The sequence below is a fragment of the Scophthalmus maximus genome, chromosome 10, assembly GCF_022379125.1.
Source record: "Scophthalmus maximus strain ysfricsl-2021 chromosome 10, ASM2237912v1, whole genome shotgun sequence".
NCBI classification, from domain to species: Eukaryota; Metazoa; Chordata; class Actinopteri; order Pleuronectiformes; family Scophthalmidae; genus Scophthalmus; species Scophthalmus maximus.
In genome coordinates this window covers 14,064,420-14,089,982 of record NC_061524.1, presented here as the reverse complement: position 1 = coordinate 14,089,982, position 25,563 = coordinate 14,064,420, and the positions used below count along the sequence as shown (strand labels likewise).

General features: G+C 44.6%; 1 protein-coding gene across 9 annotated transcripts; it reads left to right on the top strand.

Moving 5' to 3' along the window:
- The first annotated feature begins 735 nt into the window (after positions 1 to 735).
- Positions 736 to 25,464, top strand: LOC118283401 (vinculin-like). Of its 9 annotated transcripts, XM_047335307.1 has the most exons (24): positions 744 to 1,184; positions 7,859 to 7,929; positions 8,968 to 9,118; positions 9,990 to 10,098; positions 10,661 to 10,783; positions 12,009 to 12,169; positions 12,444 to 12,446; positions 13,692 to 13,782; positions 13,877 to 14,024; positions 14,120 to 14,273; positions 14,571 to 14,746; positions 14,834 to 14,932; positions 15,687 to 15,877; positions 16,668 to 16,867; positions 17,225 to 17,353; positions 17,463 to 17,612; positions 17,726 to 17,834; positions 18,038 to 18,340; positions 18,433 to 18,557; positions 19,739 to 19,924; positions 21,102 to 21,278; positions 22,324 to 22,527; positions 22,614 to 22,718; positions 23,556 to 25,464. In XM_047335307.1, the coding sequence occupies exons 1-24, from the start codon at positions 1,017 to 1,019 to the stop codon at positions 23,700 to 23,702; spliced, it is 3,480 nt and encodes a 1,159-aa protein (XP_047191263.1). In that variant the 5' UTR covers positions 744 to 1,016; the 3' UTR covers positions 23,703 to 25,464. The 9 variants fall into 9 exon arrangements, 8 of the variants coding, with proteins under 8 accessions (XP_047191268.1, XP_047191266.1, XP_047191263.1 ...); XR_007031645.1 differs by lacking the exons at positions 22,324 to 22,527; positions 22,614 to 22,718; positions 23,556 to 25,464 and adding exons at positions 21,386 to 21,553; positions 21,587 to 22,317 and having other exon boundaries at positions 736 to 1,184; positions 21,102 to 21,341; XM_047335310.1 differs by lacking the exon at positions 21,102 to 21,278 and having other exon boundaries at positions 742 to 1,184.
- Positions 25,465 to 25,563: the final 99 nt, after the last annotated feature.

Below are 25,563 nucleotides of genomic sequence, written 5' to 3'. Positions count from 1 at the left end.
ATAAAATACAGTAGTCATTTCTAGTGCAACCTGCCAGGTGGGTTTCAGACCAGCGGGACAGCTATTCGTCAATTATCCTCAGTGCCAGAGCAAAGTGTGTGTGTGTGTTTATGTGTGTGCGTGTGTGTGTGTGTGTGGTTGCAGTGCAGGATCTTTTGAGACTCCTTCTCTCAGCTGCAGCCAGCAGCAAGCTGAATCCACGGTCTTTATTTAGACCTGGACATTGAAGCCTGGAGACGTGAACTCCTGACCCACCTTTTATTGAACATAGATCATATATCAGATTCAGGTTTGAAGAAGAAAAAAAAAGCACACACCGCCAGTTTTCCTCCACATTATGGGGCACAGGTGCAGCTCCTGATCCCATCGCCTAGTGTCCTCGGTGGTTTCACAGAAATGAAGATGACCTTTACCAGGCTACAGGGAGCGGGTTCACCACATGATTGTGTTTACAACCTTCCTCAGTTTAAAAATGTTGCACCTTACATCCCTCCTGTCCGGTCCCATACTCTCCCATATCCTGTATTTCCCATTAAGTTTGCCCAACACTTCCTTTTTGGGGCCACTCATATGTGCATGACGTAATTTTGGAAGAGCTCTGAGTGTGTGTGTGTGTGTGTGCGTGTGCATGTTTGTGCGCGCGCGCGCGCAGGGAAAGCGCCAGTGCGCACCAGCAAGTGCGCACCAGCACCACCAACCCGCTTGGCAGCTGTATTCCTTCGCTGTGATTGGGTGGAGGGTGGTGATTTCTTCTGTCACGATTTGGGTCGCTCCCACCGGAGGACACCGACCGTCCGAGCCCAGCCTTTACTGAGGTGCTCACCAGAGGAGAAGGCTGCACACCGGGGAGGAGAGACGCATGACGGGGTCTTCTCAGGGGCTTGTACTGGCAACTCGGGATTCGTCCTCCCGTCAGTGTCGGTGAGGAGAGGACGGGAGAGGAGAGGAGAGGGTCCTCACTGCTGGAGCGACCAGCCGCCTTTCGTCTGTCAGAGCTGCGGTACAAGTCGCCCACGATGCCGGTGTTTCACACCAAGACGATCGAGAGCATCCTGGAGCCGGTGGCCCAGCAGATCTCCCACCTGGTCATCATGCACGAGGAGGGCGAGGTGGACGGCAAAGCCATCCCGGACCTGACGGTGCCGGTGGCCGCGGTGCAGGCGGCAGTCAGCAACCTTGTGCGGGTGAGTCCCGAGTTCGAAAGCAGGGGCGTCAGTTCACCCGCGCACACAGAGACATGTACCACCCGAACTTCCGACGGCGCAGAGACGAACGGGGTGTCTGTTGGCTTTGTTCCATCAGGGTCATCGGTTATTTGAAAAGCAGCTCATCAAACTGTCCCGCTCTGCACACACACATGGAGCAGGTCAGTTTGCGAGAGGCTTCCACATGAGCTAATGGCAATGCCAGCTTGATCTTTGCTGATACAAAAGTGCCATATAAACACACCAGCTGACGCTCCTCGCGTCTCACGAGCTCCTGCGGTAGCCCATAGTTTCTGTGTGCGTGTGTGTGTGTGTGTGTATGTTGTGTGTGTGTGTGTGTGTGTTTGTTGTTGTGTGTGTGTGTGTGTGTGTGTGTATGTGCGCGTCCCAATTGATAATCAAGTTTGTGGGGCGTAAGCAATGACTGACTGAATGAACTGGATGTGCCTCTTTCTCTCTCTCTCTCTCTCACACACACACACACACACACACACACACACACACACACACACACACAGTGTGTGACCTGTAAAGGGGGAAAGGGGAGAGGTGCACTGTTGTTTTTTCTGTGCTCTCAGCTTCACTGAACTCACTTGGGTTATTGCAGAATTTGCAGTTTCTAGAACAATGAATTTAATAAACTGGAACCCTCCACTGTGATAACCTCCACAGAGAATAGATACACTCTTAGATACACATTTATCAGACGCCCACTTCTCCCCTTCATCTAGTAACTCCTCCCTCCCTCCCTTTTCCCCACATCTTTAACTTTCCCCTCTGTCATCTATAAATGGTCATGTTGTAAGCTCCAGTCAGTCTCCTCCGCATGCACTGACTGGAAAGATCAATACAGGCCACGTCATTACTGCTGATCAGGGGTCGTCGTAACTGATGCATTTGCGGCAGGGCTTCACTCACTCAGGAGAAATCAGCAGCAGACAGGAGGAAAAACTCTTTTCGCTCACCTTTTCATTATCCAACCTGACAGAGGGAAAAAAAGAGAAGCCGGGCTCCATGTTTCCTTTTGTGCCACGCTCGGAGCAGCAGACCGTATCACGATTAACTGCGGCAGACTCAGGGAGGAGCGGCGTGTGCTCGAGTTTGGTCAATTTTGATTGAATTTAGTGATTGTGCATTTCCCTGTGTTGAGGCTGAAACACACGGGTCACACATTGCTGCCCATCTGGTCACGTTTCCTCTGCGACAAAAAAGAAAACAGTCTTTCTTCTTTAAGAACAAGTTTGTTCTTGTGTGATTTGCAGTGGTGTGTGAATGGATTGTCTACATCGTGTAAGAGGAAACAAATAAATATCATTTTTTATATTAAGATAAATGATCTCATTAACTGATAATGGAAAGGACCATTCAGTTGGAACTCAGACTCAGTGGAGGGTCTTGATGAAAACCCCCCTTTTTATGCAATAGACCATCCAGCTATACGCTGAGTCCTTGGTATCCCATTGCTGCCGGGCACGCCTCCCCAGCTCTCCCTTTCTCTGCTTGTCCTTGTTGATCCATGCAGCTGATCCATCCAGACAGTGAGCAGAAGGAGGCTAATAGCGGCCTCAGGCGTGTCGCTGGGTCACGGGTGATGGAGATGCGAGGCTATGGGGAGAGATATGGGCTAAAGACAGTGACACTGGGGTGTCAGGCAGAAAAAAGGGAAATAGAAAGGTAAAAAATGTCTTTCTCTCTCCCCAGCTTATTGCATGTACGGGTGTGTTTTTGGGGGCGCGAGCTTTGAGGCGCACCTTCCACTCACACACTACAGTGATGACACCGGCTAAATGCCTGAATATGCAGCTGAAGAGGAGGTGATGGAGAGACGTGCGGCCCACTGATAGAGGGGTGAGGGTTAAGAAGTGGCTGAAAAGAAGGTGTTGACGGAGAGTACAAAAGGTGCTTGATAACAGCGTGTGTAAAATCAGCAGCGGCTGGTTGCTGGGTAGACAGACTTAATTGGATGTAAAGGACACCTAATCCTCAAGCACACACACACTTCAGAGCGCATATGCTTTATTTTAGCAAGCTGATTCAGTTCTACACAGTTTGAGCCGAGACATAACGCAGTGCACAGCGACATGCCACTGTCACCGCAAGGGTCCCACTGCACACTGATACAATTACACTGTTAACCCCATCCAGGGTGGGCTGACTGTGGGGGGTACTCACAAACTAGGCCACAGAGACACTTAGACACACACACACACACACACACACACAAGATTGTGTCAGTCTCGATCTGTCAGAGGTTGCGCGTGGGTTGTCGCTTATTCAACCGAAGATCTGAAAGATGCTGCTGGTGCCTTTGGTTTGAAGTGTGAGCTCGCTGAAGTCGGGCTGATGACAGAGACAGGGCCGCCTCGGTGGTGTACGAGAAGTTTGTGCTCCTGAAGGAGTCAACAGAGAGTCTGAGTGTGTCTGGGGGGAGGGGGGAGGAAGGAATAAATAGATCTACCGTTGAGTGAAGTGGCTGCACCCTGCCAGAACTGAGCAGAAAGATTGGGGGGCAGAAGGAGAGGAGAGTGGCGAGGAGTGAGACTCTCGACCAAAAACTGCCGAAACAGTGTGATGCAGAACGAGGGGAAGGAGATGAGGGATGTGGAGAGGAAGCTGAGTGACCACTGACAGTCGGCACTCTGCAGGAGGGAAAGTGTCTTTTTAGACTGGATTCTCCCAAGCCACATAGTCCAATCCCCCCAACCTCCACCCCCCATACTCACACACACACACACACACACACACACACACACACTGTCCTCAACTGTCCTGCTCCCCCATATAAATATGAGTCATCTCTGGGTTGTTCTCGTTCGCTGGCGGACCAAGGATGAGGCCACAAATCTCCTCCGCTCCTCAGTCGCCCTTAAATCGAATCCTGGCTTAGATTTCATATTAGCATAATGTAACTTATTTACATTTATTTCGTTTTCAACAGCTGAAATGGTTTGTAAGTTGGTTTATTGATTGATAACCACCATTTAGCTGATCATTTTTTTTCAATTTTAGAGCCTTTCAGCTCTTTGTTTTGGTTTTACGTATCACAACTTCACTGTTTTTGTTCACACTCGCATCCGTTCAGCACTGTTTCCAGCGGTAGCATCAGTTGGCAGCTGTTTCCAGAGAAAAAAAAATAATCTCATAAATATGAACTTCCTGTTCAGCACCACACAGCAGACAGACACAGTTAGTGACTATAGGTGACGAACATGTGCAGTGCAGTATTTTGCAGATAGAGAGCTCTCAGGAGTGGATGGAGAGAAAAAAAACAGAGATAAAAAAGAGTGTGAGATGGGATTTACACTCGCCAGGTGAGACTCCTCTGGGGTCTGCTAAATGTGCAAATTGGAAACAGTTTGCCAACACACATTAGCTAAAACATTTTATGGCTTTGACCAATATATGTCAAATGTGTGTGATTTCGTTTTCTGCCACAAGTAGCCGGACAAATTATTTCCAGCTCTATTGAACTAAACAGTTTCACATATACAGTAGTATGTGCATATTTGCATTTTTTTCTTCGTTTCATAACATATGTTTTGGGCTACTGGCAAATACAATCTTGAGACTTAAGTCTCTGGTACTTATCATACACATTTTAAACATTTCACTGCTTAACAGATAAACTCATCAAAGGATTTGATTCCACACAGTAGAGAGGTGAGGAAGATGGAGTGGGGAAGCATGCCGCAATGGTCCCCATCTATCTTGGAACCTCACATATTAAGATACATGGTTGTTTACTCCAATGTATTCCCTAAAAGAAAAATTATGAATCATTATTTGCACAGCTTGACTTACATACTTGACAGAATGTCTTTGGCAGGGTCCCTGACCTACAGTGTCTTCTTGGAACAGGTAATTTATCATCGCTTTAAAACTCTGACTATGCCCAGGTGAACTGGCTTTATCTTGACGCAACCCCGTCTTATGGTTGGCTTTTTGATATCAAACACTGCACACACCACCAGGTGATGGCCTGGATTACAGTACACCTTTCCGATTGTGTATCGCCAGGCGCCAAAGAGCACGACTCAATGCTATCGCATGTCAAGCTTCTTACGTATGGGCCGCACCAAAGATACTCGCTGAAAGCACTGGATTGACAACTTTCAATGAATAAAATATAAAAACATCACTGCTGTGATTCTGTTGATATTGTGATGTATCAGATGTGTGCAGACATTTCCCAGTAATACATGGTATGACCCCTGACATCTGAGCTTTACCTGTTATAAAAAATCCTAGAAAATGCCAGAAGTACAAATCCTTTTTGTAGTCTTAAATCTTGCAATGGGAAGTGAATACAGGAGCCGGTCAGACCACATACAGTATACTGTACCAAGTCGTGAAGACTTAGTACAGTACAAACTACAAAGTAGTTTAAACTATGGCAGTTCATTATATTTTGTAATAATCCCTGGATGCTTTGTATGAAAAACAATATGTCTTCGCCATCATTCTTTGACTGGACTTTTAGAAAAGAGAGAATAAAAGTTGCAGCCCCATCAGAGCCGGTGCCTGCAAACACGATCAGGCTAATTGTATTCTGTCAGCTATGAATGACAGCTGTCATTTTTCCCGCAGGAGCAGTCACTTCTTGCAGGCTGTTCTTTCACACACACATCACACCGCCAGGGTGTCCAACAAACCACTTATCTCCACATTAATTATGTATCAGATTATCAACGCCAAGTGCTTCACACAGGAAACTCTGTGACCGGTCACCTGACTTGCTGAGGTTTTTCCGAAGGGTTTCATCAACCTGTTCTCTACTCATAGAGATGCGTTCTCCGCATTTAACAGTTGGGAATCAGCGTACTTTCTTTTTAAAGCAGGAACTTCCCTAAGACACGCTGAGGCCTTGGATATTTGAATCATGTCCCTTAAGAGATTGAGCATTTATTACAACGTTCCAGCGATATAATTGAAGCCCAGACAGATTTGTAATTACCTTTTTCTTAAAAAAAAAGTGGTAAAGTGCACTCTTATTTTTGAAGGGGTAGAATGATCATTTAATTCACGTTATCAGGGTGTGTCTTGTTGCTGCACTGATTAAGATTTTACATTTTACTGGTGTTCGGTTCAAGTTCATACTTGAACACTTGAACTTGATTGGTCCCTTTAAAGGGATTGTAAATGGACCATTTATATAGCCCTTTTCAGATAGCAGATACAGTAGGTTGGATGTCGGTGTGGAGGTGAAACTGTGAAACTGTTGTTTGAACGCCTTCTGTAATGGCGGCCTCCCGAGTCTCTGGAGCCAGGAAGTCTATTAACTGACTTTAATCGACACAGCACCAAGAGACTGAAGTCATCATTTCACTGTAATTGCAACTCGAGTGTGAGTGTGTGTGTGTGTGTGTGTGTGTGTGTGTGTGTGTGTGTGTGTGTGTGTGTGTGTGTGTGTGTGTGTGTGTGTGTGTGTGTGTGTGTGTGTGTGTGTGTGTGTGTGTGTGTGTGTGTGTGTGTGTGTGTGTGTGTGTGTGTGTGTGTGTGTGTGTGTGTGTGTGTGTGTGTGTGTGGGGGTGGGTGTGTGGTTTTGTAGTCCGTGCGCCTTTATGTATGTATGCCTCCACCAGTCTAGGCATTAGATAAGATATAGATTGTTGAATAATTGAGTGTGCGGCTAATAAAGTCTCTGGAGTTTAAAAAAATACATCATCTCAGTAGAAAGAAAATGTAGGCGGCAGAACAAATAACAAGGCAAGAGGGGAAAAGAAGTTAAATGACAAACAGTTAACTGTTACATTTGCTGAAATTATTATCATTTTAAAACAGTTTTGCTGTGACAGAATATATACTATAATATTTGAGTTGGACAACTTCAATTAGCTTCTCTGTCACAAATTCACTTGACATCAAAATGTTTGACTGGAGAGCGAGTATTAATTTCCTGCAAGAATGCAGCCAAAGCTATTCAGAAAAGTGCAATCAATCATTTATTAGGTTATTTAATCATTTGCTCCTTAATGAATTGCAATAAATCTGAGGGCATGAAAACATCAAAGTTATTAGTGTGAATCACACTCCTAAAAACATTGTGGTGCACATGCGGAGGAAAAAGCGAGAACCTCTAATAGAAGAATGAGTACTCCCACTTATGACTGTCAAGTTTGATTAGTGCAGTAAAAAGGAAACACGTTCATTTACCACTCCCAGGTCCCGAAAGTCATTTGTGCCTGATTTATGGTGGATAATTATTTCACTCTCAGCGTAAGTTTTTGGGGCGTTATTCATGCACTGCTGGTGACGAGGTGATGTCATCACTACAGGCTGCCTGCTCGGGGGCACATATGGGTCAATTTAGAGCAGAATAAACGTCTTTCCCCTGACCTGCCCCCATGTCGGACAACAGAGAGCCGAGTCCCCTCGAGGCTTGGGAGATATGACATGCACGCATGGTTGAAATAGGTGTGAATTGATGTGCACCCGCTCACCCTTCAGACTATTATTAGTGCTCACTCTAATACTATTTCCTGTCCTGCTGCAGATAATGATAATAAAACAAATTGTCTGTGGTGTGTGTGTGTGTGTGTGTGTGTGTGTGTGTGTGTGTGTGTGTGTGTGTGTGTGTGTGTGTGTGTGTGTGTGTGTGTGTGTGTGTGTGTGTGTGTGTGTGTGTGTGTGTGTGTGTGTGTGTTGTGCTGCAGGTGGGGAAGGAAACGGTTCAGACCACCGAAGACCAGGTGATGAAGAGAGACATGCCCCCTGCATTCATTAAGTAAGTCTGTTCAGAGAACAAAAAGCTCTGCTCTCGTTTCTATTCCTCCTACTGTTCTCCTCCCACAACCACTCACATAAAATACCCTGTGACAAAATTATGTATATGATCCACTTCATCTCAGCAGACAGAGAACTTGTTAAAAAAGGAGGATTCCGGGCGATTTAATGGTCGGAAAAAGTGGCCGCATTCCCAGCTGCAACAAAGAGCCACTTCTGAGGCCGAGTGCGGACGACTATCCCGCTCCAGCATCCGAAAGCACAGAGTGGCTGTTTGTTGTTTTCCAGCTTGCATCCCAGAAAGCCGACATGAACTCTGGGTGCTGGCTGAGAGCTGCCACTCAGCAATCCTGAGACTTACAGCAGACATCGGCCTGTATATGCTTGCCTGTATGTGTGTGTTGTGTGTGTGAAGTGTGAATTTACAGCAGTATTATCTGTTGGGTTTGTCTCCCTGATTTTGCTCATTTTTAAAATCCCAATTAGCTTTTTAGTCTTAAGAAAAGGGTCCAGTCCTCACATCAGATCCACACAACATACTCTCTCACTGCTCACTCACACATACACACCATAAATCTGACTCACATGGCTTAGGAGGGGGCTTGTGGGAATGTGAACCTGACTAAATATAGCTGAACCAGCAGCCATCGATACCCTGACCGACGAGGGTCAAAAACAGGAGGGACTTGGCTTTATTGAAGTGCCCTTAATATCCATCACCTTCTTCAGGCTAAGCTAATCATTGACCTCCAAGGAAGAAATTTGCAAATTGTTTGTAATTAGTTGTATTATTTGAACTACAAAAAACTATTAATCCCAGATCACCCCTGGTTCACCTTTAACCTTTAATTTTCTTGTATGTGCGGACTGTAAAAAATCTTTGCAAAATCTATATTTTTTCTCTGAGCCTAACCAGCTCTGACAGCTCTGACAGCTCTGATCTATGTGAGTTATTTAAGTGATAAATTCCTGCTGTTGGTAAATGTACACGCTGGGTTAAATCCTGACCGCTCGTCTTGGGCCACCTGTGTTTTTTCAGGGTGGAGAACTCGAGCTCGAAGCTCGTCCAGGCTGCGCAGATGCTAAAGGCAGATCCATACTCAGTTCCCGCGCGAGATTACCTGATCGACGGATCCAGAGGGATACTGTCTGGAACGTCCGACCTGCTCCTTACCTTTGACGAGGCAGAGGTTTGTGCGTGCGTGCGTGCGTGTGTGCGTGTGTGTGTTTGCCCCTGTAGATTCCATGTGTGACCCCTGAGAATCACTTTTACTTCAGAGGTGTGGCATCTTTCAGGGAAATAAAGCTTTAAATAACCGTACGGAGGAAAGAGGAGCTCAGCTTCAAGCAAGTCTGTAATGGAGTCTCAGATGCAGCCAGATCTAATCACTGAGCTCTGATGACTTCCCACTGTCATAACTCAAGTGTGCGTCTGTGCTAGTGTGCGTGTGTGTGTGTGTGTGTGCGTGTGCGTGCACTGTATGTGTGTGTCTGGCTGGCTGGCTCTATGTATGTGTATGTGTATGTTAGGATATACTATGTATCAGATTGCAAGGAAGGTGTGTGTGTGTGTGTGTGTGTGTGTGTGTGTGTGTGTGTGTGTGTGTGTGTGTGTGTGTGTGTGTGTGTGTGTGTGTGTGTGTGTGTGTGTGTGTGTGTGTGTGTGTGTGTGTGTGTGTGTGTGTGTGTGTGTGTGTTTGTGTTGCCGTGCAAGCGTACGTGCTGAATATTTGAAGGCAGCTCTGTAAGTGAAATCACATCGGGCACGTGATTGTCCTCACTCATGTCTCATCACTAGCCGCATTTTTGAAAGAGCAACTTCACGCAGTCACAAGACGATCATCACAAGACTGTGCAGACACACACACACGCACACACAGACACACAAAGAAACCACACAAATTACAGGGTAACTTCAGCACTGTCTAAAAAAAGGCCCTTCACACATTGAAGTTTGCTGTCTAATAAAGAAGTTAGTCTCTCATCACGATTATCAGCCTTTGTTTGATGCTTCTACACGTGATCTCATCCGGTCGTGACTGTGTCTCTGTTGTGTTTTAGGTGCGTAAGATAATCAGAGTATGTAAAGGAATCCTAGAGTATCTGACCGTAGCTGAGGTGGTGGAGACCATGGAAGACCTCATCACTTACACCAAGAACCTTGGTCCAGGTCAGCAAAAATTTTGTACTTTCCTGCAGTTAAACTGCAGCCAAAATCAAGCATGTGGTGTTGCAGGGGACCTCCTCCCTCCAGTTTTGAACCAATCCACAATTAGACTAAAATCTAAAAAGGTCATTGCAAATGCATCATGCTTTTTGGCATTGGTCACGATATTTTCGAAAAAGCCAACACTAACACATGATTAGAGTCTTCACTGGCGAGAGAACGGGAGCATAAACAGGATATTTATCATCACGGGTAAAAGGTCATTTGTGTTGTCAGTGTGGCATAACGAGCTGGAGGAAATCTGATGCCAAGGTTTTCTCACACTTGACTGATGCCGTCATTGTGCGATATGACGTTTGGATGTGTTCGAACTACTCATTTGGTGAAAACACTGACGGGTGCCCCTGGCCTGCGATTGTTCAAGCGTAGCTAATGTCGTGACGCCAACGCCAAACCCATTCTCTCATTAGCATTTGCTGCTTTCCAACTGCTGTTTGGTTTTGATTTTGGCAACCTCTGACTTTCACCGGCCAAAACACACACCATCCTCCCTCTCTTTCCTCAGGGATGACCAAGATGTCAAAGATGATTGAGGAGAGGCAGCAGGAGCTGACGCACCAAGAACACAGGCAGATGCTAGTCAGCTCCATGACCACCGTCAAAGAGCTGCTGCCTGTTCTCATATCAGGTGTGTGTGTGTGTGTGTGTGTGTGTGTGTGTGTGTGTGTGTGTGTGTGTGTGTGTGTGTGTGTGTGTGTGTGTGTGTGTGTGTGTGTGTGTGTGTGTGTGTGTGTGTGTGTGTGTGTGTGTGTGTGTGTGTGTGTGTGTGTGTGTGTGTGTGCAGGCGGGTGGGCATGCATCCACACGTGACATTGCAGGTCACCGAGCATCCAACAGTTGTCATAGCAACGCACATAATTACAGTCATTAGTTGCTGGGGATGTCAGACTGACTACACACACACACGCGTCAACCACTAGCTGCTCTTCTGGCGTCCTTCATGCTGTATTCTGCACCAGAACACAGACACACTGTTGCAGCTTCTGTCCCAGCTGTGCATTCTAACATGAATGTTCACTGTGGGTGTTGCGTCAAAAAAAAGTTGTGACTAGTTTGGCTTTTCAAGATCACCAGCGGCTATAATCAGAAACTGCCACAATAACAATGGGTGATTACTTCTACTACAAAGGACTTGGTCACATTTAATTAACCCACAGATAATCATTTATGTTCCCCAACGCTTTACAGAGCTTTTTTTACTGACATTCAGCCCATTGTTTCGGTTTAATGGACAGTAAATGTATTGTTGTGGTTCTCACTCATGGCTCTCATGTCACTTTGGGCTGCAGCAGGCAGTTGCTGTCAGCAGGCGGAAAAAAAACTGACAAGCCCCCTCCTTGCAAAGTTAATAGAAACCATAGTGGAGCAGTTTAGCGGCCAGATGGCCATTCATTTCCTTCAGGAACTGGAGGAGACAAAAATCAGAACTAAAAGAGAACAGAACATTAGACTTAGCATTGATCAAGAAATGTGACTCGAAATGAATATTAATGTTGTTTTGAATATGCTGATGCGAGTAGATATTCAACTGTTTAATAAAAAGTTTGCCATAAAAACCTATAATATTTTTATTCTATTTGGCTCATACAGCTTTAAAGCCACTACAGTCTTAAGTGATTGTAATTTTGACATTATTCTTATTCTTAAAATTCTATTGAGACCCGATGCTGTCAATATTTTTCTTGTATAGTCTTGCCACAGGGTCTATTTTATGATTATTCGCTACTAGGAGAACAACAACGCAAGCTATTTTCAACTAATGAGTGATTTTCATTAACAGTTCTATGCATTTGTTTACACATCTATGCTCCTCTGTGGCTGCAAAAAGAAAACACTAATGTTTCTGTCCTCAGCCATAAAGATTTTTGTCGCAACCAAGAGCAGTCGGGGTGCCGGTGTGGAAGAGGCGGAGAGGAACAGGAGATTCATCTTTGAAAAGATGAGCGCTGAAATCAACGAGATCATAAGAGTCTTACAGCTCACCACGTGGGATGAAGACGCGTGGGCCAATAAGGTACAGTCTGACCTGTGCAGCACTGTAATACCCTAAACCCCGACTTAAAAAAGAAAATCTCCCCACATACCTTTGATCAAAATCACTCACTTTTGCTTTGGAGTGCTGGTCGGCACACAGACAACCACACAACGCTGTGCCGTAGAGAGCATCTCTAAAACAATCACTCTTTACTTTGTCTCCACTTTTCTTTTTGCTCGGTAGTATAACTCCTGGTTTTTCTTTTTCTTTTTTCTTTCTTTACCTTCCTCCTCCATTCTTTTCCTCCCTGTAGAAGGTAAGCCTGCTTCTCTCCCCCTCTGCAGTTTCCAGCATGCAAGTGTGTATATTTGTGTGTGCGCTATATAGAGAATTAAATATGACCAAATGCTGACATACAGCATATATGTGTGTATATATCTGTCATGCTGGTGTTAAACAGTAAGTATGTCATGTGTTCTAGTCCACTCACTGTTAGCTGGTGTGACGATGTATAGTACACATGCTTCATCTGCATCACCTGTATTATTATATGTACATTTGTTTGTCCCCAGATGTCCATTGGAGTCAAATGGCATGAAACAGATGACAGTTAATGAAGTTGTCAAGCGATGTAACTTATATATCTTATATGCAAATTCATATTTGTGTGTGTGCGTGCGTGCGTGCGTGCGTGCGTGCGTGCGTGCGTGCGTGGGTGGGTGGATGGGTGGTTGTGTGTGTGCGTGTGTGTGTGTGTGTGCACGTGTAATACTACATACTCTGTCTATGAGCTGTTATACGCTTTTACTGTCTGTGTGCGGGGGAAACCGCTCGATGACCGTCCTCTGCTCTGGTCATGAATTATATACATGAACTGGTGTTCAGACACATCCATAATAGATGGGCTCTATTGAACAACTCCACTTAAGTGCTTCATTTTCCTCTGTGCTGGAAAAAATTTTTTCTCCACCTGGTGTAAAGCAATGAAAAGTGTTCTTGGCATTTTAGATGTGAGATTGTTATCCCTCCTTAAAATGTCTAAGTTCCCCCCTTTATCATCAATAATTATTATTTTGAACAACATATCACAACTATAAACTACGGATTAATAATAATGAATGTTAATGAAAGTAAGCTTTGGTTTGCCAGTCAACAATGAACTCATAAATTTGGCAACAGGGCTTTTATCACAGTAATGATATATCAATGCCTATTAGTTTGGCATTGAACAAAACAGTTTGCAGCTATAAATGTTTGTCACTCATCAATGAATTAGTAATAATTAAAATAAACATCTGTTACTTTTAAAGGAAAGGGCTGGTGATGGCTTCTATTTTTTCTGTCAACAAAAAGATAAAAACCAAAATGTATTACTGACCCAAAAGTAATGTGCTTTACTAAACTGTACCCAAAGCCTGCTATAACTTGAAATAGTTGTGAATTAATGACTTAAGACTATTCGTTTGCTGACAACCCTCATTTACAACACACCATAATGTGACGTGGTACCTTTTGATTTAATACCCACACACAAAACGCTGTGCTTGCTCTTTACCTTCAGGACATGGAGGCTTTGAAGAGATATCTTGCTTTGATTGAGTCTAAGATGGCACAAGCTAAAAGTTGGCTCAGAGACCCTCATGGACAGCCAGGTAACTGTGTTTTCTTTTCGTCATGCTGAAACACTCAATCAGCTCTTCAGACTTTATTCCAAAGACGAATCCTATGCCGTCTTGTCGTCCCTAGGTGACCACGGTGAGGTTGCCCTGCGTGTGATACTGGACGAAGCTGGTAAGGTGGGAGAGCTGTGTGCTGGGAAGGAGAGGAAAGACATACTGGCAACCGCGAAGGCTCTGGGACAAATGACTGACCAGATCGCAGATCTACGAGCCAGGTGACATGTTTGTATGAGAGAAATAGAGTTTAACTTTTTGGGGGGGGGTTTTGTTGTCACATCACATGTGTGTTTGTGTTTTTATTGTATGACAGAGGCCAGGGCCCGAGCCCGGGTTGTATGCAGCGTGCAGCCCAGTGCTCGCAGGGATTAGACCTGCTATTTGGCAAAGTGGACGGTGCTGCGCGCAGGCTGGAGGCTCTTATCAACGCCAAGCAGGCCATTGCCAGGAGGCTGGACGCTGCACAGGTCAGACAAAACACACTCTTCCATATTAATCCTCTCCCCAGTGAATCATTCCTCCTCCCTGCATTGTTTGTATCCCTTTTCTGCCTCTCTTGTTCTAGCTCATTGCGAAGCAAGTGGAGTGGTAATTTCAGTGAAGGCTTTAGGTTATAAGCACATGCGGATAAAAGAAACGGCTAAATGCTTAAAATATTCAATACGAAGTTTCACATTGCTGAAGCTCTCTTGCGGTGTTTTGGTACAGATGTATGCTGCTTATTTCATCAGAAGAGAACTAAGTCATATATGTGCATTCATTAGGCCTGGCTGGCTGATCCTAACGGCGGCCCAGAGGGGGAAGAGAACATCAGAGCGCTACTTGCAGAGGCCAAACGCATTGCTGATCTGTGTGAAGACCCCAAAGAGAGGGATGACATCCTGCGCTCCATCAGCGAGATCGCAGGACTCACCGCCAGACTCGTGGAGCTACGCAAACAGTATGATTTCCCCTTCCCTGACAAATGCATGAATGTTGATGTTTATGCGATTTAAAAAAAAATAACTCTTAGACCCTCTATTTCTAGGCTCAAACTGCAACCTCACGCCACCAGTAGCTGGCATATTTTACCTGCCTGGACAATATGTTGTTGCGTGTCGACCTTGGGCATCAGCCCTACCATAAGGTTTTGAACTGTTTGAATATAGTGTGGAACAGATGGTGCTATGGTGGTAACGTGGTGGGTCAGTTTGGGGATCAAAACTTACTTAGCCCTTAAGAGAAAATAACACTCTGCTAAAGGTTCATGCTGCTGCATTTCACATTTGAAGTCAATTTCAGTTTGGGCTCAGAACAGCAAGGCAAATAATTTGTCCTGCTGGTCAGTGAATCATGGCAAGATGAGTCACCACTAGGGAACATATTTTATGTTCTGCACCTCCACTGCATGTATTGGCCATAAAAGGAAACCACAAGAGACAAACCCAGCTGCTCTCCAGATCCACACCAAAATTATGGAGCTGAACTTTGAAAGAAAAAAAAAAATGTGACACTGTGAGTACACTAGAAGAGTTCTGGGGATTAATCAAGCGAAATCTAATCTGGAACAGGTCGTACTTTTAGAATATGTGGCTCTGAAGATTTATCATGCCCAAATTACCTTATAAAAACTGACTGTTCAAGGTCAAAAAATAAATATTAAAATGATGTAGTCTTTCGAACTAATGTACTTTAGTCTAGATTCATATAAACATCATTTTATTGAATGTTGAGAAAAGCAGATGGAAAAGTGGCATCAGCCTTTGGTGGTGGTATTTTCCTTTAAGGACAGAGACTAACAGGGGAATAGTGAAAGTCCAGATAGAAATCTTTATTTAACAGCTAATTTATAGACCTGGACTTTTTTTTTTTTTTCATTTCTCTTTGTGTTACTGTCTCAGGGGTAAAGGGGACAGTCCGGAGGCCCGTGCATTGGCAAAGCAGATCGGGGCGGCGCTGATGACCCTGCAGTCGAAGACCAACCGGGCCGTGGCCAACATGAGACCAGCCAAGCCCGCCGTCACCTTGGAGGGCAAGATGGAGCAGGCCCTCCGCTGGGCGAACAACCCTGGATTGGACGACAGAGGAGTAGGTGAGTGAGGTCGGATGGCGGCTCAAGGGAGGGATGATGTGGTTGTTTGGTTAAAAAATAAACGCTCTGACCTTCTATGCCCTTTGTCGGCCTCCTGTGTGTGGATGATGGAGGACGTGTGAAAGGGGATGTGGCAGCATCTCTTTGTGGTTAGCCATCACATACAGGGTCTTGAAAGATGCGAGCTATGAGGAGACCAATGTCTGCCAGTCAGGAAACATTTCTGAAAGTGGTAAACAAAATGATCATGGTGACTGATGCCATTTCCTTAAAAGGATGTATCTCATGCGCTAATCACCGACTGACTAACCTGACATACTTCTCTAATGCCTTGTTGTATGCCCATTGATGTATCCCTGTTGTGTGATTTGTTTATTTCCTATTGTCTCCCATGCTTCCCTATGGGAGCAGAGTATGAGATCCTACAGTGGAACACAGGTACCTGCCTGCCGCGCACTTTCTTAGAAGATATATACAAAGACTATAGATATTGATAACACAGTGACTTCCTGGAAACTTCATGAGGCCATGATGTGCCACAATATACAGCAACCTCTAATTTGCGAGATAAGATGCTGAACTGATTTTAATTTTGATCGATGGATAAACCACGGTCATTTTTCACTCCTTGTATTACTGTTACATATCAGACGTTGTTACCAGCAAATACAGAAACACTGGGCCTCAATTTTTGCTCCATGTCTAAATGAGTAATTGTTATATCTGGGGTTTTATTGGACACCGAGGTGTGTGATGTGAGAATGACTATTATTGTTGTGTCTCTCTCCAGGTCAGGCAGCAATCAGAGGAATGGTTGGAGAGGGGAGGAGGCTGGCGGGAGGCTTGTTAGGCCCATATCGTCAGGATATGATCGGACGCTGCGACCGAACAGAGGGCCTAATGGCATCTTTGGCAGACATGGCCGGCAGGGGAGAGGCCGAGGCTCCTCATGCACGAGCTACAGCCGCACAGCTACAGGACAGCCTCAAGGTAGCTTAGCGGCCTCACACACACACACACACACACACACACACACACACACACACACACACACAGCATGATTTTATAAATGAATCAGGGGTCATGTTTAAGCTCCACAGTCAATAGAAACGTGTGCTGTTTTTTAACTTATAGTGATGATCATTAAGTTTCCAAATATACAGGCTAAATTCAAGGGAAATGTGTGTAAAGGATATTAGAATATTAATATTAAAATATTTTCCTAAAAAAAAAAAAGGTGTCTTGGGTTTGTATGTATGATGCATGCATGGTGCTTATTATTGGAAGTATTGGTGCAGAGCTCCATCTAGTGGACTGATAGTGGACAACACATTCTGATCCCCCCAGGACCTGAGGCAACACATGCAGGAGGTGATGACCCAGGAGGTATCTGATGTGTTCAGTGACACCACCACCCCCATCAAACTGCTGGCTGTGGCTGCCACTGCCCCTCCTGATGCCCCCAACAGGGAGGAGGTCAGTATTTCTGGTTCTGCACTATGCAGACGGGTTTGTAAGAAATGGGAACCCAATAAAACGTTGTGTTTTCAGTTGTCGACTATATCAACATTAATGTTTGCCGTAGGTTTTTGATGAGCGTGCAGGGAACTTTGAGGCCCACGCTGGTCGGCTGGGGGCGACCGCGGAGAAGGCTGCTGCCGTGGGAGCAGCCAATAAGACGACAGTGGAGGGGATACACGCCGCAGTGAAACACGCCAGGGAGCTCACACCACAGGTGCTCCTGTTTGCTTCGGTGTCCATGATTTTTCTTGATTGCTCACGCTGATGAAACGCGACGCTTTTCCGAGTCTGTCACACGCCGTCACTGACATGTTTGCGATCGTCCAGGTGACCTCTGCTGCTCGGATCTTGTTGAAGAATCCTGGGAACAAAGCAGCGTACGAGCACTTTGACACCATGAAGAACCAGTGGATTGACAACGTGGAAAGACTCACCGGTGAGAATACACTTCTTGTTACTTAGATTATTGACAATTCCACAGCCTGAAACATTTTGATTTTCCAAACTCAGTAAAACATATGAGATAGGTTTCAAATAAGTGTGTGTGTGTGTGTGTGTGTGTGTGTGTGTGTGTGTGTGCGCGCGTGCGCGTGCGTGCGTGCGTGCGTGCGTGTTCTCGTGTCTCTCTGTGGCTTCAAGGTCTGGTGGACGAGGCCATCGACACCAAATCTCTGCTAGATGCTTCCGAGGAGGCCATAAAGAAAGACATCGACAAGTGCCGAGTTGCCATGGCAAACGTTCAGCCCCAAATGCTAGTTGCCGGAGCAACAAGCATAGCAAGACGGGCCAATCGGGTCCTGCTGGTGGCCAAGAGGGAAGTGGAGAACTCCGAAGATCCGCGGTTCAGAGACACTGTGAAACACGCGTCAGACATCCTCTCGCACACCATCTCACCCATGGTGATGGACGCCAAGGCAGTGGCTGGGAACATACAAGATAAACGTACGAGAATACACCACGCAAACACATGTTTAAGATAGTGTGCTGTGTGAACAAGAAAGACTCAGTATATTCTCTTTTGAATGTCTATGCAGCTCTGCAGAAGGCCTACTTGGACTCGTGTCTGAGGATCCTGGCTGCAGTGGGAAAAGTGAGAGAAGCTTTCCAACCTCAGGAACCCGATTTCCCTCCTCCACCTCCGGACCTGGACCAGCTCCATGTAAGCACACAAACACACTTTCTACAATTCACATTAACACACAGGAACTACATTTGAAGAAACCCAAGTATTCCTCATCAGCTTTTCGTATCAGTGAACTTAAACAATTTACTGCTCGAGTCGAGCTGCTCAGTGCAAAATCCACATGTCCTTAAAAAAATGTTTAGATCGAATGAAATGCAAACAAATGCTTCAAACCACAGGCCAGTTATACCAAGCGATCAACAACCTTTAAAGGTCATGGAAACCGTTTTCTTAACTGCAAACAAGTCTTTTTTGGTCAAGATTAAGAAGAATAGTTTTTTCAGTGTTACGCCCTTATTAAATTTCCAAAGTCTTTAATGATATAAGTAATGGTGGTAAATGTTCAGTCTTTGCATCATGTTCAGATTTCAATTTAATTGTATAATTATAAAAATAATATATACTTTATTTCACACTCAAGCAGGGATAAATACAATACAACAGGACACAGTTTTATGTAAAAGACAGGATAAGACAAATGAGAGAAATGGTCAAAAGTTGTCTTGAGATTTTAAACATCAGATTTTCAACCAGTTAAACTGTTCCATGGTTTCATGGCATAATTAACGGAGGGTGCCTCGTCACGCCTTTCAGTTCTGACCTTGAGAACAGTCATGAGGTTTGAGCCAGTGGAAACAAGGGACAACTGAGTCAGACAAGTACGATGGAAAGCGAAAAGTGAATAAGATCTGTGGCAGAAAAGGTAACAAATGTAAAGAGTTTTAAATTGGAGTAGTTTGGGCCACACACACGACACCAGTCAGAAGAATGTCACCATAGTCCAGTTGGCTTTTAGATATGATCACTAGTGTAAATTTGACTCTCTTTAGTATTCAAGGATAACACCAAGTTTCCCAACCTGCTCCTCTGTGTTAAGTGCAAATGAAATGCAAGCCATCAGATGTGTAGAAAAATACATTTGGACAAACCGCTTTACAGGCAATGGGGTTTATATCGATACAAAGGTCCAGTGTGCAGCGTTTTCATCAAATTGCAGCATCTTTCAAACTATTCTGGAACATTAGTATGTATTTGTGGAAACAGGTACAGAGGCTTTGTATGATGACAAATATGATCAAGTCTTAATTATCCATCTCTCTGCTCGTCAGCTACATATTTGTAAGTAACATACGTGTCTGTGTGTGTGTTTATTCCAGGTCAGTGATGAGAAGGCGCCACCCAAGCCCCCCTTGCCAGAGGGTGAGGTGCCTCCGCCGCGGCCCCCTCCTCCAGAGGAAAAGGACGAGGAGTTCCCGGAGCAGAAGGCCGGGGAGGTGCTCAGCGAGCCCATGATGGTGGCCGCCAGGCAGCTGCACGACGAGGCTCGCAAGTGGTCCAGCAAGGTCAGTTCACACAAACACAAAGAGAAACGTACAGTTTGCACGATCAGTGAAAAAAATGCATACAATTTCAAAATCAAGGGGCATACTCACAGATCTGGGTAAAATTACATCTCTATGTCATACTAGCAGACATGACTGAAATGGTTCCAGGATTTTACGTGCCTTTTAAGTGCTTTCTCACATTCTGGGAATATCCCCCAGAAAAATCTTTCCTGGAATCGAGTTGATCCAGAAATGTGTGGGTCACTTGCTCAATTCTTACTTCAAGGGCAAACTGGAAACAGTCATCTGTTTGAGATGTTGGCATGTACTCTAAGGTCGATAATGGCGTTAATATCTGAAAAAGTGGAGACACAATCCAGTCTCCCGTGTATAGCAGTAAAGTCAAGGAGAGAACAAGCATGTTACATTTGAAGTAGACATTGTACTCTTACACTCTTGTCTATATTGGTGTCTATGTTTCTTCTGTGTATGTGTGTCCAAGTGTTTTTGTACGGCGGAGCCATGTATAGGAACAGTTATACTGTGTGTATATAACCATTGATTATGCAGTAATAATGCCCTCTTGCATTCTTTTCCCTGGAAAACTCTCCTGACAGTTTTTCCTCACCTGTTCAATGATCCATGCATCAGCGGTGTCTTTGGAAAACAGGCACAAAATATCTCTGACAATGGCCCATGGCCACACTACACATGTCTAGACTCTTGAACCCACTAAAAGGACGGCGACCACAGGTTTTGGTTACAGTTAGACCGTGTTTGATTGTGCAAATGCTTTACAAACTGTCAACTCGGCCTCGGCAACAGAGTCAGGCGCGTTGTCCACCTGCTGCCTTCCCAAACCTACTCCTCTCTCCTCCTTCTTTCCCCGACCGAAACCATCTTTGCCCGTGCGTTTCAGTTTCGCCTTCCCCTCTCCCTGCTTCTTCTCAGTTCTTGCGTTTGCTTCTCCTCGTCTTCTGTTCTTCCATCCAGTGCCTCTCATACTGTACTAAATGCTTCCTTTTCCCATGCTTCCTTCCCTTCCTGCCATCCCTGGCTCTCTCCTTCCCCTTTTTCTCCACATTCCTCCTTTTTTCCCCTCCCCCCCTCTCCTCCCGCCCTCCCTTTCCTTCCCATCCCAATCGACCCCCCCCACCCCGCAACAACCCTTCCACCCCTGCCCTGCCCTGCCCAGCCTGAGGATGAGGAGGCAGTAGAGGAGAGGGAGGTAGATGATGAAGATGAGTTTACTGATGGTGAGGATGACTATGAGCCAGAGCTGCTGATGATGCCCTCCAACCAACCTGTCAACCAACCCATTCTGGCAGCTGCCCAAGCTCTCCACCAGGAGGCGCGCAAGTGGTCCAGCAAGGTCTGCGCACATACATGCACATCAGCCGAGCGCTCACAACCAGATGTGGGTCACGTAGTGTTTGTACATGGCTGCAAGTGTTTGGAGCTGCTGGGAGGATCACAAAGTACAGTTTGACCTGCAGGCACACACACACAGACGCACACTCTCACACATCAACGCATGCAAACACAAAAGAAAAACCCTGCAGGACAAAGAAGCACCCATTGAACTAGCCGATACTCAGTGTCTGTGTCACTACCACTGAAACCTCCAACCAGCTGTGGCTGCTCTTTCACTGTCGTTGCATCACACTCAGACATGGTTGACACGCGGTCATGCCGATGCCATGCTAAGGATGCACTGAAGGTCGAGCATTGTTGGAATGGCAAGTTTGTATTTTCTGCACCACATGGATAAACTGGTACTTGCTTCACAAGTCCCTCCCCTATGTTCACGATTAGGTAAAGTGGTTTAAAGGAGGAGCCAGACGCTCCGACTCGCTGTTATCGCTGTTGTCAGTCACTCGTTGTCTGGCCAACCTGTGAAGCCAAGGATGACAGTTTCCCAAAGACTCCTGGGTGACGTAGCTTTGCTGTTAGACCGCCTGCCTGCCCAATTCAACCGCCTGCTCCTGCTTCTTGTAGTCTCAGGGTGTGTGGAACTTCCAGCATTGTGAACATCACCTCACGGGTACTAACCTCAGGTTCACTGTGATGGAGGGGGAATTGGGCGAGAAGCTCAACATGGTTTCCCTCCCAAAAACTGTGGATACAAATTCCAGAATTGTCTTGGCACTGCATGCAGCTTTCTGTTAACACGCTTGAAGATGTTGTGCCTGTTTTGCTTTTTTTTGCAATTTAAATTCATTCAGCAGCATTTTGTTAAATGTTTGATAACACTGTTTTTAGTATCCCACATTTTGGATTTATCATCAGAAAAATGTGTGGAAAACATGACCCATATGCTTCTCTTGCATTCTCATCTTTTATCCAAAAGCCAATGCTTCTCTCCAGTATCCTGCGCACAGCTCTTCTTCATCTCCCCCGTGCCGCTTCTCCCACAGGGCAACGACATCATTGCGGCCGCCAAGCGGATGGCCCTGCTGATGGCTGAAATGTCTCGGCTGGTGCGCGGCGGAAGCGGGAACAAGCGGGCGCTGATTCAGTGTGCCAAGGACATCGCCAAGGCCTCGGACGAGGTGACAAGACTGGCCAAAGAAGTGGCCAAGCAGTGCACTGACAGACGCATCAGAACGAATCTGCTGCAGGTGAGGACATGCAGAGACGGCACACCGAACGCTCCTCTTTGTCTCGTGCAGAAAGGTGCTTTACACACATTTTTCTGCCACCGCAGGTGTGTGAGCGCATCCCAACCATAAGCACTCAGCTGAAGATCCTCTCTACGGTCAAAGCCACCATGCTGGGACGGACGAACATCAGTGAAGAGGAGTCAGAGCAGGTAAACTCACAAACAAAACATACATCTCCTGATACAGCCACTTAAACTTTAGAGTATCTGCTCATTACTGTGACTGAATTAATTCAACTGATTTATCACCGGATTTTATAATGACAAGAAAAAAACACTGTATTTGATGTCATGACATGACATGATACCTGATCCACTTAATATTGTCAATATCGATGCAGATACTGATTCAACATATTGCATCAGAGCATCTCTATAATAACTTTGGTAGTGAAAAGTAGATAAGTACATTTACTCATGTACTACACTTGCGTACACTTTCAAGGCACTTGTACTTTATTTGAATATTCCCATTTTAAGCTACTTAATAATACTCTACAAATTTTAAGAAGTAGTTAAACGTTACTTTTCAGATTAAGATTTCATTCATTAAAAAACACAAGCTGTGGTTCACAACACTCTTGGATTGTGACCTCTTACAAAAACCAATATTTAGTTGAATCTTGTAAACTTTCTCCTCTGAACATCTAAAGAGGGTTTAATGCAAATACTGAATTTGTTCAAGGCTCCAAGAGGTCAAGTTATGTGTTATTTTTTACGAGTAGAGAAAAGTGTCAGACCCCAAAGCTGGACTGAACTACCCAACGTTATATTAAGTATTCAAAAATATCTCCACATTGAGTAGCTACAGTAGTAAAATTGAGGCACAAATATAAACATTTTAATAACGCAATGCATTGAGCGTTTTTACGTTCATGTATTTGTATTTTTACTTTTTTTCTTCCACTGCTAATAACTTCTACTTTTTTGTCCCATCTCTCATGTTATTTATTAACTGCTTCACTTCCCAAAAATTTTCCTGACCAGGCCACAGAGATGTTGGTCCATAACGCCCAGAATCTGATGCAGTCAGTGAAGGAGACCGTCAGGGAAGCGGAGGCAGCCTCCATCAAGATCCGCACGGACTCGGGATGCACCCTTCGCTGGGTGCGCAAGACCCCTTGGTACCAATGAACAGATCCTGGTCACTGAAAGTATCAAACACGTCGATAGCACACACCTCATGTAAAAGTACAGTACAGTACTTTAAAGTACAGTCGTCATGGGTTAACTTGAGGAACCTGCCGGTGATTTTGATCCGTTCTCCGCTACAGTTTGGGCGTGTGCAGCCGCACCATTAGATTTGGTCCCGAAGCAGGTTTCATTTATCGTTTAGAGTGAATTCCGCTTTACTCTCCAGCTCCCTTTATCTGTGACTTTTTAATATATATTTTTATGGTATGTTGTGTTACAAGAGTTTATCCAAATCCCAGGTATATATATTTTTTGCATGAAATTTTTTTCTATTTTATAAAAGCAAATAATGACATAGAGATAGTATCTCCTAGATGACATTTAATTTTCATTCACTGTATTACTTTTTTTTCAGGGAGAGTTTCTTATAGTCTATTGTATATACACTAATTATTTGTTTTATGGGCAACACTTAGCGATGAGCCTTACTCACCGAGTTTCACACTAAAGTGTTGAAGTCGTGCGTGACCTGATGACGGGCTCACGACTCCTCATGTTTACTTTTAGTAATAACACTGTTCTTAACTGTGGACTCACAGATGACAATCCTCACCGATGTCCAGTGGAGTTTATACTCAAATTGGGATTAAAAGTGTTGTGATTCTTAGGCAAATGATAGTTTCTAATACAATTGTAGAATTCGAAAAAAAAGGTTGTCAAAAATGTTTTTTGTGTTGAGTACAGGAAGGTTGATACTTAATACTTGACAGTGGCGGTTTGAGTGACAGTGAAGTAAAATTCATGGTTAGTTCAGCAGTTTTTTTTATGTGTTTTGAGTTATTTGTTTTTATGCCAAATGCCAAAGGGTTTGTTTTTATTACTGTAAGCCTCATAAAGTTCTCTCTACGCTAAAAATCCAGGTTATTGAAGACAACAAGACAAACCCTTTTCTTTAGGGACCCTGGAAGACTTTGTGTTCTTATTTTTTTTTAAATTTTTTTTTTTAGCAAAAAGAGAGAGAGAGCGCGCTTTCTACTGCTTTGCATTCATTATTAACATATTGTATTGTCTCGTTTCTGCACTAGCTCTGTAACAGTTGAACTGTTGGGATTCCCCCCCGCCCCAAAATTAATCAAAACCAATTATTCTAAACTGCCATCCAAAATCCTGTTTTTTGGACTTTGTCTAGCATCACTAAACAACCCCGGTGGTTTGAGAACAAAAACCTTTTCATGCGATATCAGGTATTGATGCAATGGTCTATTTTTTTGTTTTTTTTAAATAGGTTTAAATCAAAAAACTGCTTAAAAGGAGTGTTTTTGTCTGGAATAATTACACAGCAGTTTAAAGGTTTATAACAGGAAAATCAATATGATGTGCAACCAGATCAGTGAATGCATATTTTCATTCCCTAAACGGTGTTTCATTTCAAGTTTTTATTTTTACAAAGGTAAATTTAACTGTTAAATGGAGAATTTGTACGTGTGCCTGTTTGTAAGCGTCTTCACTTAGTTTAAGCGAGCCGTCCCTGTGGTGGTTGGGGTCAGTGCTCTGAATAGCACAGAATGTAAAACTGCATTTTTTCATTTATGTTTATTTTGGGTCTACTGAGCATGTAGCAGCCACTTACCCCTCGCTGAGAGTGACGGGGTGTAGTTCTGTGTACCTGACGTGGTCATTCACATATTGAATGTATTCTGATAGCTTCTAGCCCTGCCAACACATCTGCTGTGCCTTGGAAGAATAAAAGACTACAATTATGGCCCCAGAGTCGGCCTCTTCAATCACTGGTGTCACCACATGGAATGAGTCTATGTGTGGGAACGTGACTTTCAATTGTTAAATTAAAATATATTTATAT

What these genes read in the sequence shown, in the direction of transcription:
- LOC118283401 (XM_047335307.1), top strand. Translation starts at nt 1,017, where the DNA reads ATGCCGGTGTTTCACACCAAGACGATCGAGAGCATCCTGGAGCCGGTG. An exon ending in CCAGGGAGCTCACACCACAG is followed by an intron (nt 17,613 to 17,725) that starts GTGCTCCTGTTT and finishes GCGATCGTCCAG; the next exon opens with GTGACCTCTGCTGCTCGGAT. An exon ending in CTCGCAAGTGGTCCAGCAAG is followed by an intron (nt 19,925 to 21,101) that starts GTCAGTTCACAC and finishes TGCCCTGCCCAG; the next exon opens with CCTGAGGATGAGGAGGCAGT.